The sequence below is a fragment of the Muscardinus avellanarius genome (assembly GCF_963383645.1).
Source record: "Muscardinus avellanarius genome assembly, chromosome: 7".
Lineage (NCBI taxonomy): Eukaryota > Metazoa > Chordata > Mammalia > Rodentia > Gliridae > Muscardinus > Muscardinus avellanarius.
The window spans coordinates 103707133-103723115 of record NC_137793.1 but is presented as its reverse complement, the minus strand read 5'-3'; the positions used below and the strand labels follow the sequence as shown (position 1 = coordinate 103723115).

The 15983-nt window shown below is 48.6% G+C and overlaps 1 protein-coding gene across 1 annotated transcript in view; it reads right to left on the bottom strand.

Annotated features, from left to right (window-relative positions):
* Window positions 1-7937: 7937 nt before the first annotated feature.
* COLGALT2 (collagen beta(1-O)galactosyltransferase 2) overlaps window positions 7938-15983 on the bottom strand; it is a gene marked incomplete at both ends in the record, with an annotated part of 107763 nt that continues 99717 nt past the window's right edge. Inside the window, 3 exons of the mRNA XM_080699002.1 lie at window positions 7938-8214; window positions 10172-10378; window positions 14383-14510. Coding sequence (XP_080555128.1) covers window positions 7938-8214; window positions 10172-10378; window positions 14383-14510 — 612 coding nt within the window. The remainder of the gene's footprint in view (window positions 8215-10171; window positions 10379-14382; window positions 14511-15983) is intronic.

Sequence of the window (15983 nt, the reverse complement as noted above, 5' to 3'; positions counted from 1 at the left end):
CCTCCCAGGGCGGGGATTACAAGCGTGCGCCACCACGCCTGGCTTCAAGGTGCTCATTCTGAAATGGGAGAAGCATTTTAAATGAAGTTGTTAGCTTTCCCTGGACTTTTATTTATTTTATTTTTTTATCCCTGTATATGCAGTACTCAAGAACCCGGCCTCCTACAAGATGGGATTGGAGAATTTGTAGTGTGGTCCGCAGAACAATCCATACGTAGTTCATAGGTGGGAAGTGCCCAGGTTAGAGCTACCAGGTCCCGTATGTAGCATGTGCTCTGTGCGTGTATGTGAAAAAGAGAAGAGAGAGAGATTTGGAATTTTGAAACATTAGCTGTTAGCACACACAAAACCAAGCCAGAAGCTTTGAATCAGCTGCATTTTGCCTTCTGGTGCAGACGGTTGTGACTCCCTAGGGTTCTGACAAGTTGTGTTGCTTCACGTTGTCTTATCTGAAGAGCAGGGATTTGCGGTCCCTACCTCTCGAGGTTCGCGTGGTACTGAGCGACAGCACCCACAGACACAGCACTTTTCACATGGAAGCCTAGACTCAGTTGTTAATTAGCCTGCCACTGCTCCTGGGAAGCTGCAAGTCCTAGGACAGCTGTGTCCTCGGGGGGGCCCCCAGGCCCCCTGCCTGGGTGAGCAGCCGAGCCATCCAGATGTGGGATGTGAAACTCCTGGAGGCGGGGCTTTAAGCGTGGAACAGCATTCTGGGAAAATCTACAGCTATTCTGGGGAAAGTCTGACTCATGGGGCTGGAGCGTGTCCAGGGCTCCTACAGCTTGGTCCAAGGGCTGTGGTCCAGAGAGGCTGCGGAGACAGGCGTGTGGGTCGGGAGGCTTTGCAGCCTGGACGGGCTGTGCCCGGGAGGCTGGCAGACCAGAGGCAGCCCAGAGCTGGAGGCCTCTGCCTGGGCCTCTCTCCTGTAGCCCTCCAGCTCTGCTGGCTCCTCCCTCCCCTGTGTGGGTCCAGCCCTGCATCTTTCCTGCAGGAAGCCCTGGCCCTGAAGGCCAGATGCAGGACTGGAGTTGGAGTCGGCACTGTTTCGCCTGGGGCCACTGCACATCCCCAGCCCTGCACATCCCCAGCTCAGCCCAGCCCTGCCTCCGTCTCTCCCACTGCTGCAGGTTGAAGAGGATAAAGCTGTCACTGTAGAGACCAGGCTGTCCCCACTTCCATTCCAAGCCTCCCTCTTGCCAGTTTCCTCCCTTGGCTGCGCCTCATCTTTGATCCGTGCTCCGGCATCATCCGCTTCACTGTCTCCAGCCACCGGCCTGAATCCCTCTGTCACCCTTTCCTTGTGCTGCTCTCCTGGGCTGTGTGTGCGCTGCTGCCTCTCCCCTCTCCCCTCAAGTTCTGAAAGGGCTGCGCCACCCCGTCCTGCATACTGGCCGGGTGTGCAGGCTCCTTCCCTCTGCCCAGCCTGACTAACAATGTCCGCCCTTCCAGCCACAAGGGCTCTTCTTGCCATCCTCACGTGGACAATCAGTTCCTGCCGGAGGATCTGCTTCAAACTCTTTAATTTTCTGGTGCTGGAGACTGAACCGAGGGGCATTCTACCGCCGAGCCACACCCCACAGCCCCTTTTTACTTATTTTATTTTTGTCTTGAAATAGGGTCTCACTAGGTTGCTGAGGCTGGTTCAAGCCTTCACTTCTCCAGTCTCAGCCTCTAGGTTCTGCAGTTACAGGTGTGTGCCACCACACTCGGCCACGTCAAGGTTCTTAATTACCCTCTTGGAAAGGACACATTGTCACTGATTTATATCTAAACTCTACAGAACAGAGCCCCTCCACCCTGCCAATTAAGTCCCCCAAGAGTAAGAGCCTGGCCACGCTCTCTGGACCCCCGAAGACCCCCAAAAGGTACCCGGCAGGCCCTGGAACTGCTCAGGCATGACAATTTCATTAAAACGCCCATTGCAGAGGAAGCAACACTGAAGAAACTACAGGGAAGGGCAAGAAAATAAACTCAGCAAATTAAAAATAAAGAGGATAAAGCTGTCATTTTAAGGACCAGGCTGTCCCCACTTCCTTTTTTTTTTTTTTTTTTTTCGGTGCTGGGGATGGAACCCAGGGGCATTCTACCTCTGAGATACACCTCCAGCCCTATTTTTTATTCACAGGGTCTCACTGAGTTGTGTGGTGGCACACGCTTGTAATTCCAGTACTTGGGGGGCTGAGACAGGAGGATCACAGGTTCATGGCCAGCCTCAGCTACGTAGTGAGGCCCTCTGCAACTCAGTGAGACCTTGTTTCAAAAAAAAAAAAAAGATAAAATAGGGCTGGGGGTGTAGATCAGAGGTAGAATGCCCTGTGTTCCATCCCCAGTACTACAAGAAAGAAGAAAGAAAAGATCCTCAGAGAAGAGTCTCCATTTTCCACCTCTTTTGGGGACAGACAAGTGGATGGCCTTGGGCTGAGAGCAGCACAGCTTTGTGGCAGAATGACCCAAGCAAAGAGCAGCTGAAATGTTTACACATCTCGGTGTTGGGGGGTGAGGAAGGACCAGGCCATTTTTAGGTAAATTCACAAAGCAAAAATGAAGCCATTTTCCTGCCTAAATGGATCTGGACACGAATGTGCAAACCTGTAATCCCAGTACTTGGGAGGCTGAGACAGGAGGACAGAAGGATCACAAATTCAGGATAGCTTCAGCAATGCAGTGAGACTCTTAACAACCTAGCAAGACCATGCTTAAAAATAAAAAAATTAAAAAATACACACACACACACACACACACACACACACACACACACACATACACGTGCGCGCGGATAGAGATATAGCTTAAAGGTAGAATGTTCCTGCTGGGTTAAATTCCCAGCGCTGTAATAATAATAATAATAATAATAATAATAATAATAACAATAATAAACCACAACTTGCCCTGGAATCCCACTCCATGTCCATTACTTGAGTCAACAGATTCTCCCTGAATGCTCACATAGAGTCCTCTCGTGTTCATGTTGTAAGAGGAGCTGCCACCTTCCATATCATCGCGTGCGCGTGTCATGTAATGCAGTACCCCTCCCATTCCTTCTCTTCCCCAGCCAGCAAAGAGAAACGTCTGGGCAGGCAGCACTGGAAGGGCTGCGTCAGCTGCCCATGTCCACTCCCGCGCCCTAGCTCTGCCCCTGCCACCCAAGCAGGGCATCTCTGAGGGCGCCGAGTGCTCTCTGAAGTCATGCTATGGACGCACGGAGGTTTCCCAAGGCTGCCTGCTGTTGGGTGGCCCGTCGCGTGCTGCTTTCCTAGCGAATCAGCAGCCTCACTTTAACCTCACTGCATCCTTATTTAACTCCCCTGTGCGTTAGTTTCTTGTTGGCCGTGGAGATGGCTTCTGGAGCAGCTTGTTCCAACCAGGAGATTCCCAAGTTTGGAACCCGGTATGGTGGTGCACGCCGGTCATCCCAATACTTGGGAGGCTGAGATAGGAGGATAGCAGGCTCGAGACCAGCCTCAGCAACTCAGCGAGAGAACCTGTTTCAAAATAAAAAAATTAAAATGGCTGGGCGTATAGCCCAAAGGTGGTAGAATGCTCCTGGGTTCAATCCCCAATACCAAAAAAGGAAGAGGAGGAAGAGGAGGAGGAGGAGGAAGAGGAGGAGGAGGAGAAGGAGGAGGAGGAGGAAGAGGAGGAGGAGGAGGAAGAGGAGGAGGAGGAGGAGGAGGAGGAGGAAGAGGAGGAGGAGGAGGAGGAAGAGGAGGAGGAGGAGGAAGAGGAGGAGGAGGAGGAGGAGGAGGAGGAGGAGGAAGAGGAGGAGGAGGAGGAGGAAGAGGAGGAAGAGGAGGAGGAAGAAGAGGAGGAGGAGGAAGAGTTGATTACCAAATTTGTAGCTAAATGTAAACATTTCTTATTTTACATATCTGCAGTTTCCTGGAAACCTCTGCATTTTCTGTTAAGAAAGTAACCAAAACCAACATTCCCCCAGAAACAAATAACAGCCTCTGTACTTTGGATCAGGTTGCCCCGACAGAGAGGGTAGCCGCTCCACCTTGCCGTGCTCATCCAGTCTGGCTTCTTCTCGCCTGCCACCAGTCCCACTGCATCCCCGACTCTTCCATCCTACTGAGCCCCTATCACTTCTGGGTAGTCTGCACAGTCTAGACCTGGCTGTGCTTAGAAACATACCACCGCCATGCCCCGCCCTCCTCCCTCTTCTCGGCTCCCAGTTTGTCCTCCAAGACCTACATAAATCTCCCCTCCCCAGCAGAGCCAAGCTGGAAGACCGCTCGGCAGGAGCGGGTTCTCCGGGGTCCTATGGCCCGGCTTATTCAGCCTCTGAGACACAGACTGTGGGCTCCACAGCAGCAGAGATCTTGCCTGTTCCTCTGAGTGCCTCAGGCCCAACACAAGGCCCGAGACAACACTCACGCCTGGCTTTTGAAATTGTGAGGGAGCTTTATATATTTGTTTATTTATTTACTTATTTTTATTTTTTGGTGGTACTGGGGTTCCTGGAAACCCTTCTACTTCCGGGCTACACTCCCAGACCTATTTTTATACTTTTTTATTTGGAAACAGGGTCTCTGAAGCCAGCACAGCTGGCTTCGAACCTGCGCGATCCTCCTGTCTCCACCTCCCAAGCGCGGGGATTACAAGCGTGCGCCACCACGCCTGGCTGTGAGGGAGCTTTATTTAAAACCCAAGGAGTCAGGAGGCGGAGACTGGAGGATTGCGGCTTGCAGACAGCCTCGGCTACTTAGTGAGGCCCTCCGCAAATTAGTGACACCCTGTTTCAAAATAAAGAAGAAAAAATAGGATTGGGGGGGGTGTAGCTCGGAGGTCGAAGCAACTGAGTTCCATCCCCGGACCCTCAAAACAAACAAACACCCTGGACTTGTGGGGAGGGGTTGAGACAGGAGGACAGAATGAGGCTAGCCTCAGCAATTTAGTGAGACTCTGTTTCAAAAATAAAAATACAGCCTCTTAATGAGGCCCTTTGCAACTCAGTGAGATCCTGTTTAAAAAAAAAAAAAGAATAAAAAATGGGGCTGGGGGGTGTAGCTCAGAGGTAGAATGCCCCTGGGTTCCATCCCCAGTATCTTAAAATAAATAATAAATAAATAAATAAGTAATAAAAACAGAACTGGAGGCGTAGCTCAGAGATAGAATGCCCCTGGGTGCAGTCCCCAGTACTACAAAAAAACAAGGACGAACAAACAAGGAGTCATTCAGGCAAACAGGGGTTCTTTTTATTGTTGTTCCAGGAAAAAGTTCCTTGGCGTGGACTAGCATCTCAATATCTTTCAGTGGCTGGACTGACTCAACTTTTAGCACAGAATGCATACAGACCGTGCTCTGCAGAGGACTTCTTTCTGCACCCTAAAAAATCTTTCCTGTGTACACGCTAGTACCCAGCAGTCCACACCAATGCCCACTGCACGGGAAGGGCAGAGATCACCGTCCTCACTTGCTGCAGGGATCACATAGCAGCAGTGGTGGTTGCTGGCCCCCAGCATCCCTGGTCTAGCGCAGACCTGGAACCCCCAGCAATGTTGGCCATCGTCCAGGGTTTGAGGAACCAACACACAACCATACGTTGAGCTAAGTATTTTTAATTTTTCACGAAGAGCTCCAGAGAGAAGTCATTTATTGCCCCCGCACCATGAAATAGCACAGCAAGACACAGGAGAGTGTGGGATGTCAGCTCCTCCTCCCCAAGGCTCTTGCAGCAGACCCAAGGGACCCCAGAGCAAGGCCCAGGTGGCAGGTCCTGACAAACTTAGGTGTTCAGACCCACGCCGCGCTGCGGCACGGCTGGGGTGAGACTCATCTGTCCAGAAACTTCCATTTTGGAGCCCAAGAGGATTCCAGGCAGAGTGTGAGCGTCAGAGGCAGAGAGAGCAGGTGCCAGGGCCAGAGGCAAAGGCCTCGCATGACTCAGCAAAGGTGCTATGTCTTGGTTTAAGGCTAGTGGGGAGGCAGGACAAATACTGAGGTCAAAGCACCTCTGGTCTGTTGAAGAGGTGACCTTTCTCAAGACACTACATCTGCCGTTTACAACGTTCCCAAGAAACGACCCTTGCTTGGGATTCAGACCTGAGCCCACAGAAGCCAAGGCTGGACTAACAGAACCAGAACTTTATTCACAGTAGAACAGTCCTAATCTAAACTTCTAGTATTTAAAGGCAATGTCTTTTAAGAATGAGAATTCTTAAACCCATCAGACCAGCTGACGGGGGAAAAAGGGAGGGGGGGATGTTTTCTATTAAAACACCACATAACTCAATCTTTCTCTATTTCCCAAATCCCTGCCACCTCCCACCCCATTAAAAAAATTATTAAAACCAAGCACACTTGCACACACTCAAATATGCAAACAAAATACCAAATACCCAAGGAAACCCTTAGAAATCACCTAAGAATTTTTCACTCTTTCAATTTTTTTTTTTTTTTTTTTTTAGAAACAAGTCAAGCCCTGATGGCTGTGTCTAAGCAGTAGAAATTGGAGCTGGTCAAGACCCCCTTTCTCAGCTTCCTGGCTTACTAGCCAGTGGAGAAAAATATCAACATTAAGTCGGGAAGGAAGGTGACGGCCTAGGGGAACATCAGGAAGCGTGCCAGAGACTGTGCAGAGGATCAGAGTTCAACCCTGCATTTTACATAAAAGCCAATGTTAGGAGACAGCGGAAAGGCGTTTCAGGGGACATCTTTTGAGAACGGGCATCTGCCTAGGATGTTGGTTCCAAGAGGCTTGGCTGGTGGTCAGCCTAAGTCTGTTATCCAGTCCGTTGTTTCCGACCAAAGTCTCTCTTCTTACTTAAGAGGAGAAGAATTTGTCTGCAAATGGTTAGAATCCCCCAGCAACAGGCCTCCTTGCAAGAGAGGCTGGGAAGTCCAAGAGGCTCAGATGGTTGGACCAAGGCGTCTACACTGGCCATCCCCAGAGTGTAGTGAATGCTTTGCACAGCTGCTTCTCGGCCTCACCCTACAGACAATGTTTTCTCCACATTTTGTAAAATAAATAATTCCAAATAAAATGAAAAAACTCCGGGCAACAGTGACTTCTCAACCTCACACCTGTGGTTCGTGCCCAGGCCAGGGGTGGAGCAGAGGGTGTGAGATGCTGCAACAGCAGGGGAAGCCCAGAGCAAGAATCACCCCAGCCCTCACCCCATATATATTACATCTATCTTTATAAATAGGGTATCTGGACACACTTTAGAAAGGCCAATGGTTGAGGTCTCCCCCCCCCAATATCTACACAAACCCTCAAATAGCTACCAAATTATATCCACATGGCATGGCAAGCGGGACACCTCTTTATGAGAACTTCAGCTACCATGATGGCCAGTGGCCTGGTCTCCACTAGATCTAATTGCCTCTCCCGATTGGATAAGGAGGCTAATAATTTAAAAATATTTTTTGCAATAAGGCTCATGATCAAACTCCTTTAAATAGAAGGCCAATTGATATGACTTAAATGCTTTGATTCCCCACTCAAGAAAAGAAAACTTGTCAATACACACGTTTTCACAGTCACATAAAATGGACCAACTGGACCAATACATGGCGGTCTAATTGGCCTGGTGACACCTGTCACATACAGACCCACAGAGGCGATCCGGCTGGCGTGGCTGCTTTGACTACCCATTTGATGATGTGATAACTTGATACAAATGTCCCTTGGACAAGACTGTGCCACACTGCCACCTTCACAAGGGCCGCGGTCCCCTATGGCCAATGAGCAGAAGAATCGGGTGTCCTGACTAAAATTTAACTTAATAAGCTCTATCTTTTAGCCATCCTAGGAAACTTGGGGCTAATTTCCCTATGCCCCTCTCTGTCAAAAATACTCATCTTCGTCAATCACATTAGATCACTTTGGTGAGATGACTGTGATCACTCAAAAAAAAAAAAAAATCCTGGAGCAAACATCCGAATAGCACTTTAGAAACACCCGACAGTGATGACCCAGCGGCGGCTGCTCCTCATAGCTCATCCCTCGAGGGCGCAGTGTCCAGGGAGGTTGGCGGAGGCAGAGCCTCTGTGTTTTTGGCGTGGCTGTGGATGTGACCTTGCTTGCGGGACTTCCAGGAATGTGTCCTGTCCCAGTCGGTGGCCACTGTCTCATTGTCCCAGATAGTCGAGGTCTCCGTGTCGCTCAGATAGCCCGGCTGGCCGGTGTAGTGCGTCGGGTAGATGAGCAAGGGCTCTGCAGAGAAGGCTTTCAAGTCTCTGGATTTGTAATGCTCCTTGTACTCGGCTCTGAAAAGCAAGAGGCGCGTGGGACGTGAGGGGAGCGAAGGCTGAGGGGACAGGAGCGAGGAGAAGAGGCCTCCACTCGCCATCTTCAACATGACCACAAGTTCCCGTCATTATTTTTCATTATCCCAGGCTACAAACGCGATAAATGTTTCTTTAAAGCTTGCCTAAGATCTCCACGAGCAAACAAGCACAGAGGTTGGGGTACCTCTGTTGCGTTTCAATGGAATAGTTTCATGAGTCGATTTCAGGTACTACTCTAAAAGTTAAGAATTCACCTCTGTTGGACCATAGTGATAAGTAAACATTAAATATCTAAAGTTACAAAAAACGCCCTGCTCAGCTGAGCGTGGTGGCGCACGCTTGTGATCCCAGCATTGGGGAGGCTGAGACAGGAGGATCACGGTTCATGGACAGCTTTAGCTACTACTAAGTGAGGCCCTTTGCAACCCAGTGAGATCCTGTTTTAAAATAAAAAGAATAAAAATAGGGCTGGGGTTGTCACTTGGAGGTAGAATGCCCCTGGGTTCCATCTCCAGTACCACAAAAAACAAAACAAAACAAACCACCTGCTCCTGGATTAATGACAGACACCTGAGATCCCCTCGGCAGCGTTGGGGCAAGCGACTGGGAAAGACCAGGAGGCATGCAGGCTGAGCTCCGCACTCTGGCTCCACGCTCACCATCCCGCCCTCGATAAGTACAAAGTAGATGGACAGCTGGTCCTCCTCCCAGGCTCCCGTGCAGGTTGCAGGAGGTAAGAGCCGCGCAGCAACTTGGTCCATGAGTGCAATATATAGTAATTAAATACGGATTAATTTCCCTTTCATTTCAGTGGGTAATGGTTTGACGTCCATGTTTCTACAGGGTACAGAGGGAAAGTCAATTTCTGATATATATAATGGAGAGCTAGATGCTCCTTTTTCCCCCCCAAGAATATTGGAGACAAAATGGACAAGAGGTAGCATGGGAAATCTCAACAGGTAAAATGAAGACCGTTCAGTTGGAGATCACCCAGCGATGGAGAGAAGGAGCTGCAGTCTTCCCTCCTGGTCTCCTGCTGAATCTAGTTATCGTTGATTGAGCCGCTATTGTGTGTAATATTAGAGCAGGCTCCAAGGACACAGAGATATGAGACTGTTTCTGCTTCAAAGGATTTGTAACTTGCTTGGGAGAACAGGCAGGTAAACCATCAACTGCCACAGTTTTTGGTAAGCGCTAGGGCAGAGCAAGCTCCCGGGCTACAGGAATTCTGAGCATCACGCAGCCTTCGTCCATGGACACCTCCCTGCTCAGCCGCCACCTCCACAGCCCCGGAGCTTCTCGTACATCTCTGTGGCTTCAGTATCACAACAGCTTATGATGATGTGACCCATCCAGAGAGAGGGCTCTGCAAGGATGGGGCTCACTGCTCAGCCAACAGCACACACATGTACTGAGCTAAATGGACTGAAAACCAGGGAGTCCTTAAGAGGATGACCTTCACTTTATGTTTTGTGTAAAAAGTAAGAAGAACAAAGACAAGTATGGTCCTACACACTGTGCTTTAAAGAGGACCACTGGGCGGGGCACCATCTCTGCCTCACCACCTATTAAAGGGGACAGCTGCTTGAGTCAGCCTCTCCTCGTTATGATGATAGAAAGATTATTTTAAGTTTTTTTTTTTGGTGGTACTAGGGATGAAACCCAGGGGTTTCCTACCTCTGGGCTATACTCCCAGACCTTTTGTATATTTTATTTGGAAACAGGGTCTCACTAAGTTGCTGAGAGCCTCACTAAGTAGCTGAGGCTGGCTTCGAACCCGTGCCATCCTCCTGTCTCAGCCTCCCAAGGGGGGGGGGATTACAAACGTGTGCCACCATGCCCGGCTAGAAAGATTATTTTAGAAAGCAGGACAACTTAAGAAAATCTCAAGTGCTACCCGGAACGCGTGGGTGTGCTCAAGAGACGGCAGACTCACACGGGATGCTTGTTGTACATGATTGGCAGAAACTCGTCCACTGGCAGCATCTTCCCGAAGGGATCCGCTCCAACCAGCTTCTGTGCTCCTTCCAGAGAGATGACGTAGCCCAGCGTCCAGTAGGAATAGTCAGCTTCGACCAGATTCACTACGTTGGGCACCGCTTTCTCTGGCTCTTTTACTTGCATCCTCTTCCTACCAATGTAGCTAAAAGGAAGTGGGTGGAGGAGAAAAATTCCAATTGGAATATTGGACATTAATAACAACAGATCACAGCTGTTTGAAAGCTTGCATCCACTGTGTCTTTTTTTTTTTTTTTTTTTTTTGCAGTGCTGAGGAAGAACCCAGGGATGTACACTCCCAACCCCATTTTACTTTTTATTTTGAAACAGGATATCACTAAGTTGTGGAAGGGAGGCCTTGCTAAGTGGCTGAGACTGGCTTTGAACCTGTGATCCTCCTGTCTCAGCCTCCCAAGTACCACGCCCATCTCCCACTGTGTCCTCTGTCAAATGTATCACACCGGAAGGAAAGTGCGGGCCACCTCCAGCACAGAGGACGTCCCTTCGCCAACCACGACGCTATCAACCCTCAGTGGGCCCTGGCCCTGGCTCCGTTTACCAGCTCTTCAACTAATCTCGCCTAGCAGACTATGTCTGAATCAGGAAATTAAGATGGACAGAGATTAGAGGGCCTTCAGGATCCTTTGCCCAATATGGTACGTGGTTTCCAGCTGCGTTTACAGGGCCCAGATGTGGGAATCCCGAGTTTGTTTTCTTCACGTCGAGTTGCAGCCTTGACTGCTTTCTGCATGGCTCCCCAAGTACTGGTGGTAAATGTAGGGAGGAAAAGCTAAGAGCCCGTCTGTAGTAGCGGACCTAGAGACCCGGGAGCAGCCCCGAAGGCTTCCTTCGGGGGAGTATGAAGTACAGACCCTGAAAGGCTTTCTCTCCCTCTTGCCCATCTAGTCTGCCCAAACTTCTCACCAGGCACTCTGTGCTGAGCAAGGCACCCAGACCTGCTCCCTCCTCCAGGAACAGCTTGGACAGCTCGGGGTGCACTTTCAGCCATTCTGGCCTTCCCACAGTCTGCTCAGGGCTCTGAGATCCATTACTTTTGTCTGTTGGGTTTGGGCTCCTTGGAGTGGGCTGCCTGTCTCCTTCCTGCCAGTGAAAGCAGATCTTCCTCTGTTTTGTCTTAAAAGATCTCTTTTGACATTCAAGGGATTCTCTCTGGCCTAAGTGTTCTAGAGTTTCTTATGCCCAACCTTGAGTTATTCCAGACATTGAACCTGCACCTTCTCAACCAGAGACTGAAGAGCCTGGATTTCTCCAGAGTCACTGGATAAAAGAGAAACTCCTACTAAGCATTTGAAACAGGGCTAAAGGGGTGGAGGGACCCAGTTGATATCCTTACTAATTTAAAGGTGAAGCAATGTAAAACATAATTAAAATTACTATAATTTTAAAATATTAATTAAACACCAAAATAATAAAATTTGGATATATTGGGTTAAATAAAATATATTGTTAAAACTAAGCATTTAATTTATTTTTATGCTTTAAAGAGGATTACTAAGTCAGGAGCGGTGGCTCAAGCTTGTACCCCCAGTACTAGGGAGGCTGAGACAAGAGGATCACAGGTTCAAGGCCAACCTTGGCCGCTTAGCAAGGCCCTCCGCAACTTAGTGAGACCCTTTTTAAAAATAAAAAATAAAGCAGGCTGGGGGTGTAGCTCATAGGGAGAATGCTTTTGAGTTCAATCTCTAGAACTACAATAAATAAATTACTAGAAAATTAAAACAACATATGTGGCTCCCCTTGTTTCTGTTGACAAGCACTGCCCAGATGGTTCCACTTCGATTTCCTTTCTCTGTGAAAGTTTTATGCAGCAACCATGAGAAGATTATTAGCTTTTATGTTTTGGGTTTAAGTAACCATTGTTTCTTCTTCATTTTAGAAAGTGAGATGTAGAGCGGGGCGTGGTGGTGCATGCTTGGAATCCCAGTGCTTGAGAGGCTGAGACAGGGGGATCACAGGTTCAAGACCAGCCTCAGCTACTTAGTGAGGCCCTTGGCAACTTAGTGAGACTGTTTTAAATAGAGAATAAAATATATGGCTGGGGGTGTAGCTCAGAAGCAGAATGCCCCTGAGTTCAACCCCCAGGACCAAAAAAAAAAAAAAAAGGGATGTAGAACCTAAAACTGCTATGTTTTTTTTAAAGAATATGCAATATCTTTTAATGGAATATTTTGACCTGATCAGTCTATGAAATTTATTTTATGTTTATACTTGATCGGTGTATTAAATTATACATCCTAGTGAGATTTGAAGTGATATATTCATACATTCATCAATTTTTTTCTCCTCATAATCTTTTCTTTGGGGGGGACTGGAAATTGAACCCAGGGGCATTCTGCCTCTGAGCCACACCCTCAGCCTCATTTTAATTTCTACTTGGAAGCAGGGTCTTGCTAAGTTGCTGAAGTCCTCACTAAGTTGCTAATGCTGGCCTCGAACCTGGGATCCTCGGGTCTCAGCCTTCCAAGTACTGGGATTACACATGTGCACCACTGAGCCCGGCTTCCCCTCAAATTTTAACCAGGACAACTGTCAATCCTTTTTGGATCTGTTGGTATTATATCATTGAGAAATGCACCAACCAAGCTACCTGCGGACTGGGATGTATGCCAGTTCTAAGCCTTAAGATTTCCTGAGTTGAGTCTTCTGTGATTGGAGGCTTAACTGAAAGTCACCTTTACACATGTCACGTGGACATAAAATGGCTTATGGGCGCCGAGCCTGGGAGGTCTCCGCCACAGGCCGCGGAGCCATGGACCGAGCGGGGTCCACGCCAGCACCGCTGGAGGATTGGGGAAGAACGGTGGTCTCAAAACTCTATCACACGACTGACAGGTGACAGAGAGCAGATATTTTAAAATATTATTTCTAAAATAATATCTTTTAAGCCGGGCGTGGTGACACACACTTGTAATCCCTGCGCTTGGGAGGTGGAGTCGGGGATCACGCAGGTTCAAAGCCAGCCGCACTGGCTTAAGAGACCCTGTTTCCAAATAAAAAATAAAAAATAGGTCTGGGAGCATAGCCCGGAGGTAGAAGGGTTTCCAGGAACCCCAGTACCACAAAAAATAAATAAAATAAAAATAAATAATAATATCTTTTGATTACATAGGGCTCATGTGGGGGCCTGTTTCCCATGAGTTAGCTGGGCCATTGCTGGGACTCTTTTGAACTCAGAATGGTCCAGTTTCCAAGACACCAAAGAATCCCAGCTGGGTCCATAGTTAAGTTTCCCCTGAGGATGGGAGGAACAGGGACGAGGTAAGAGCAAGGCAGCCCAGCTGCTGCAACGGAGCAGCCTTTGATCCGACAAAATTGCCTTAGACACACAGCTGTGGGGAAACACAGTCTTGGGGACTTTCTGCCTCATTGGAGGGAACCTGAACGTGTCAGTTTTGCCTTAAGAGAAAGTGAAAAGAGAGCGAGAGAAGAAAAAGAGAAAGAGAGAGAGAGAAAAAAGAAAAGGAAGGGATGGAAAAGAAAGAAAGAAAGAAAAAAGAAAAAGAAAGGAAGAAGAGAAAGAAAAGGAAAGAAGGAAAGAAGGAAGGAAGGAAGGACTTGGTTTTTAGAGGCTGAAATTAAGAAGCATGAACTAGGTCAGCTCAGGCCAGCACTCCCTCAGAGCCTGGTTTGCCTGCGCGGGCCCCAGACAGACCCTGCCCCAAGCCGGGCTGTCACTGTTCTCCCCACTGGGCAAGCTCTATTTCCCAGCACTGACCCTCCCCACCTCCCACCTCCGGCCCTAGGGATGCAGCCGCACCCACCTCTCCCTGCAGCTGAGTCTGCCGTGGACTCCCGCCCCTGAGCTAATGCCTCCTTCTCCCTTCGCCCCAGTCCCCCCACTTTGCTTCACAGGTGAGATTCCCACCGTGCTCCCCAGGGGTGCTCGATGCCACACCTCTGCCTGTCAGAAGGCCCCCGATCTGCAGGTCCACTCCGGTCTCATAAGGAATCACCTGCAGTTTCTCATATTAAAGAGCAGATGGGTGCATGCCCACTTCTTGTGTCTGGAAACATTTATGGTGAGAAAACCAGGTGCCTGTCTCCCATTGGCTGGAGAGGCGGGGCTTTCTCTGCCTTGGGAGGACTGAGCGCCTGTCCGGGCTTTCTGATAAGTGTCTTGTCACTCACATCAGCTCCCAGTCCAGCTGAGCTCGGTCGATGTCATCCATCAGCTTCATCAGTTTTGTCTTGAACTGATGCTCGAAACGCACATCGTCTTCAATAACGAGCGTCTTGTCTAGTTCTCGGTCAATCACCTGCAAAGGTCAGCAGCGATCACCTATCAAATGTTTGATACCCATTTCTTATTAGATGAACAAGTACTGGGAATTCAGTAGCACCACAGCATGATTTGTAATTGCTCATAACTGGACTCTAAGTGAATGTCCTTCAACAGAAGAATGGGTGAACTGTGGCATATTCACAGCAATGAGAGTGCATGATCTATAGTTAAATTCAATATTATATAGATCAATCTCCCAAATGAAATGTTGAGAGGGTACACATACCATGTGATTTAATTCATATTTAAAACCATGTAAAGCTATTCCCTGCTGTTAGAAGTCAGGATGGTAAGCCAGGCATGGAGGCATGCATTTGTAATCCCAGCATTCGGAAGACTGAGACCAGAGGACTGCAGTTTGCGGACAGCCTCAGCTACTTGGTGAGGCTCTTCGCAACTCAGTGAGACCCTGTTTCAAACAAATAAAAAGGAGCTGGGTGTGGTGGTGTGCACTTGTAACCCCAGCATTTGGGAGGCTGAGACAGGAGGATCGCTGTCATGGACAGCCTCAGCTATACTTAGTGAGGCCCTCTGCAACTCAGTGAGACCCTGTTTCAAAATAAAGAATAAAAAAAAATAGGCCAGGGGGTTTAACTCAGAGGTCAAATGCCCCTGGGTTCCATCCTCAGTCACACACACACACACACACACACACACACACACACACACACACACGAAGGAGTCGGGATAGTGATTACGCGTGAAGAATAGTGGCCAAAAGCACAATGAGGAATACTTCTGTGATGCCGATAACCAGTTCTTTTGATCCCAGTGTTGATTAATGTAGGTATCTTGTTCAGTTTTTAGATTTCATCAAACTGTGTTGTAAGAGAGACAGGCATATACTGTGTAATGGGTCTAGAATGTCCCCAGGTAGCTCACGTATGACAATCTGGTCCCCACTGCAGCAGGGTTCTGAGATGGGCATGTGAGAGGGGTGGGCCCTGGGGCATGGCGCTGAGGACTACATCTCACCCTGGCCCCTTTCCCCTCTCCCTTCTTCAGGCTACTTCCATGAGTCGAGCTGTTGTCCTTTGCCATGCCTTGCTATCGTGATGGAGCTGGCCAACTGTGGACTGACCCTCTGAAACCATGAGCCCAAATAAACCTTTCCTCCTCTTCTACGTTGTTCTTATCAGGTATTTTGGTGACAGTGATGGAAGCTGCATCATTAAATCAGAGAACGTATGCAAGGGTTTCTTTATTCGGGGGATGTTTTATTTTCTTGTGGGCACCCACTCCTATTTGAGAACCTCACACTCTAATCGATACCTTGATCTGTAAGAGATGGAGTCAAGATTTGCTGCTGTCTCTTCTTCTCTGAACAAGTTGCTGAATGATTTCCTCTTGAGTGAAAGGGGTCCATCCCTCCTAACCCTAAGTCTTCTCTGTGACTTTGTATATGAAATCACTTAATAAGTAATAACATGACAGATACGTACAATGC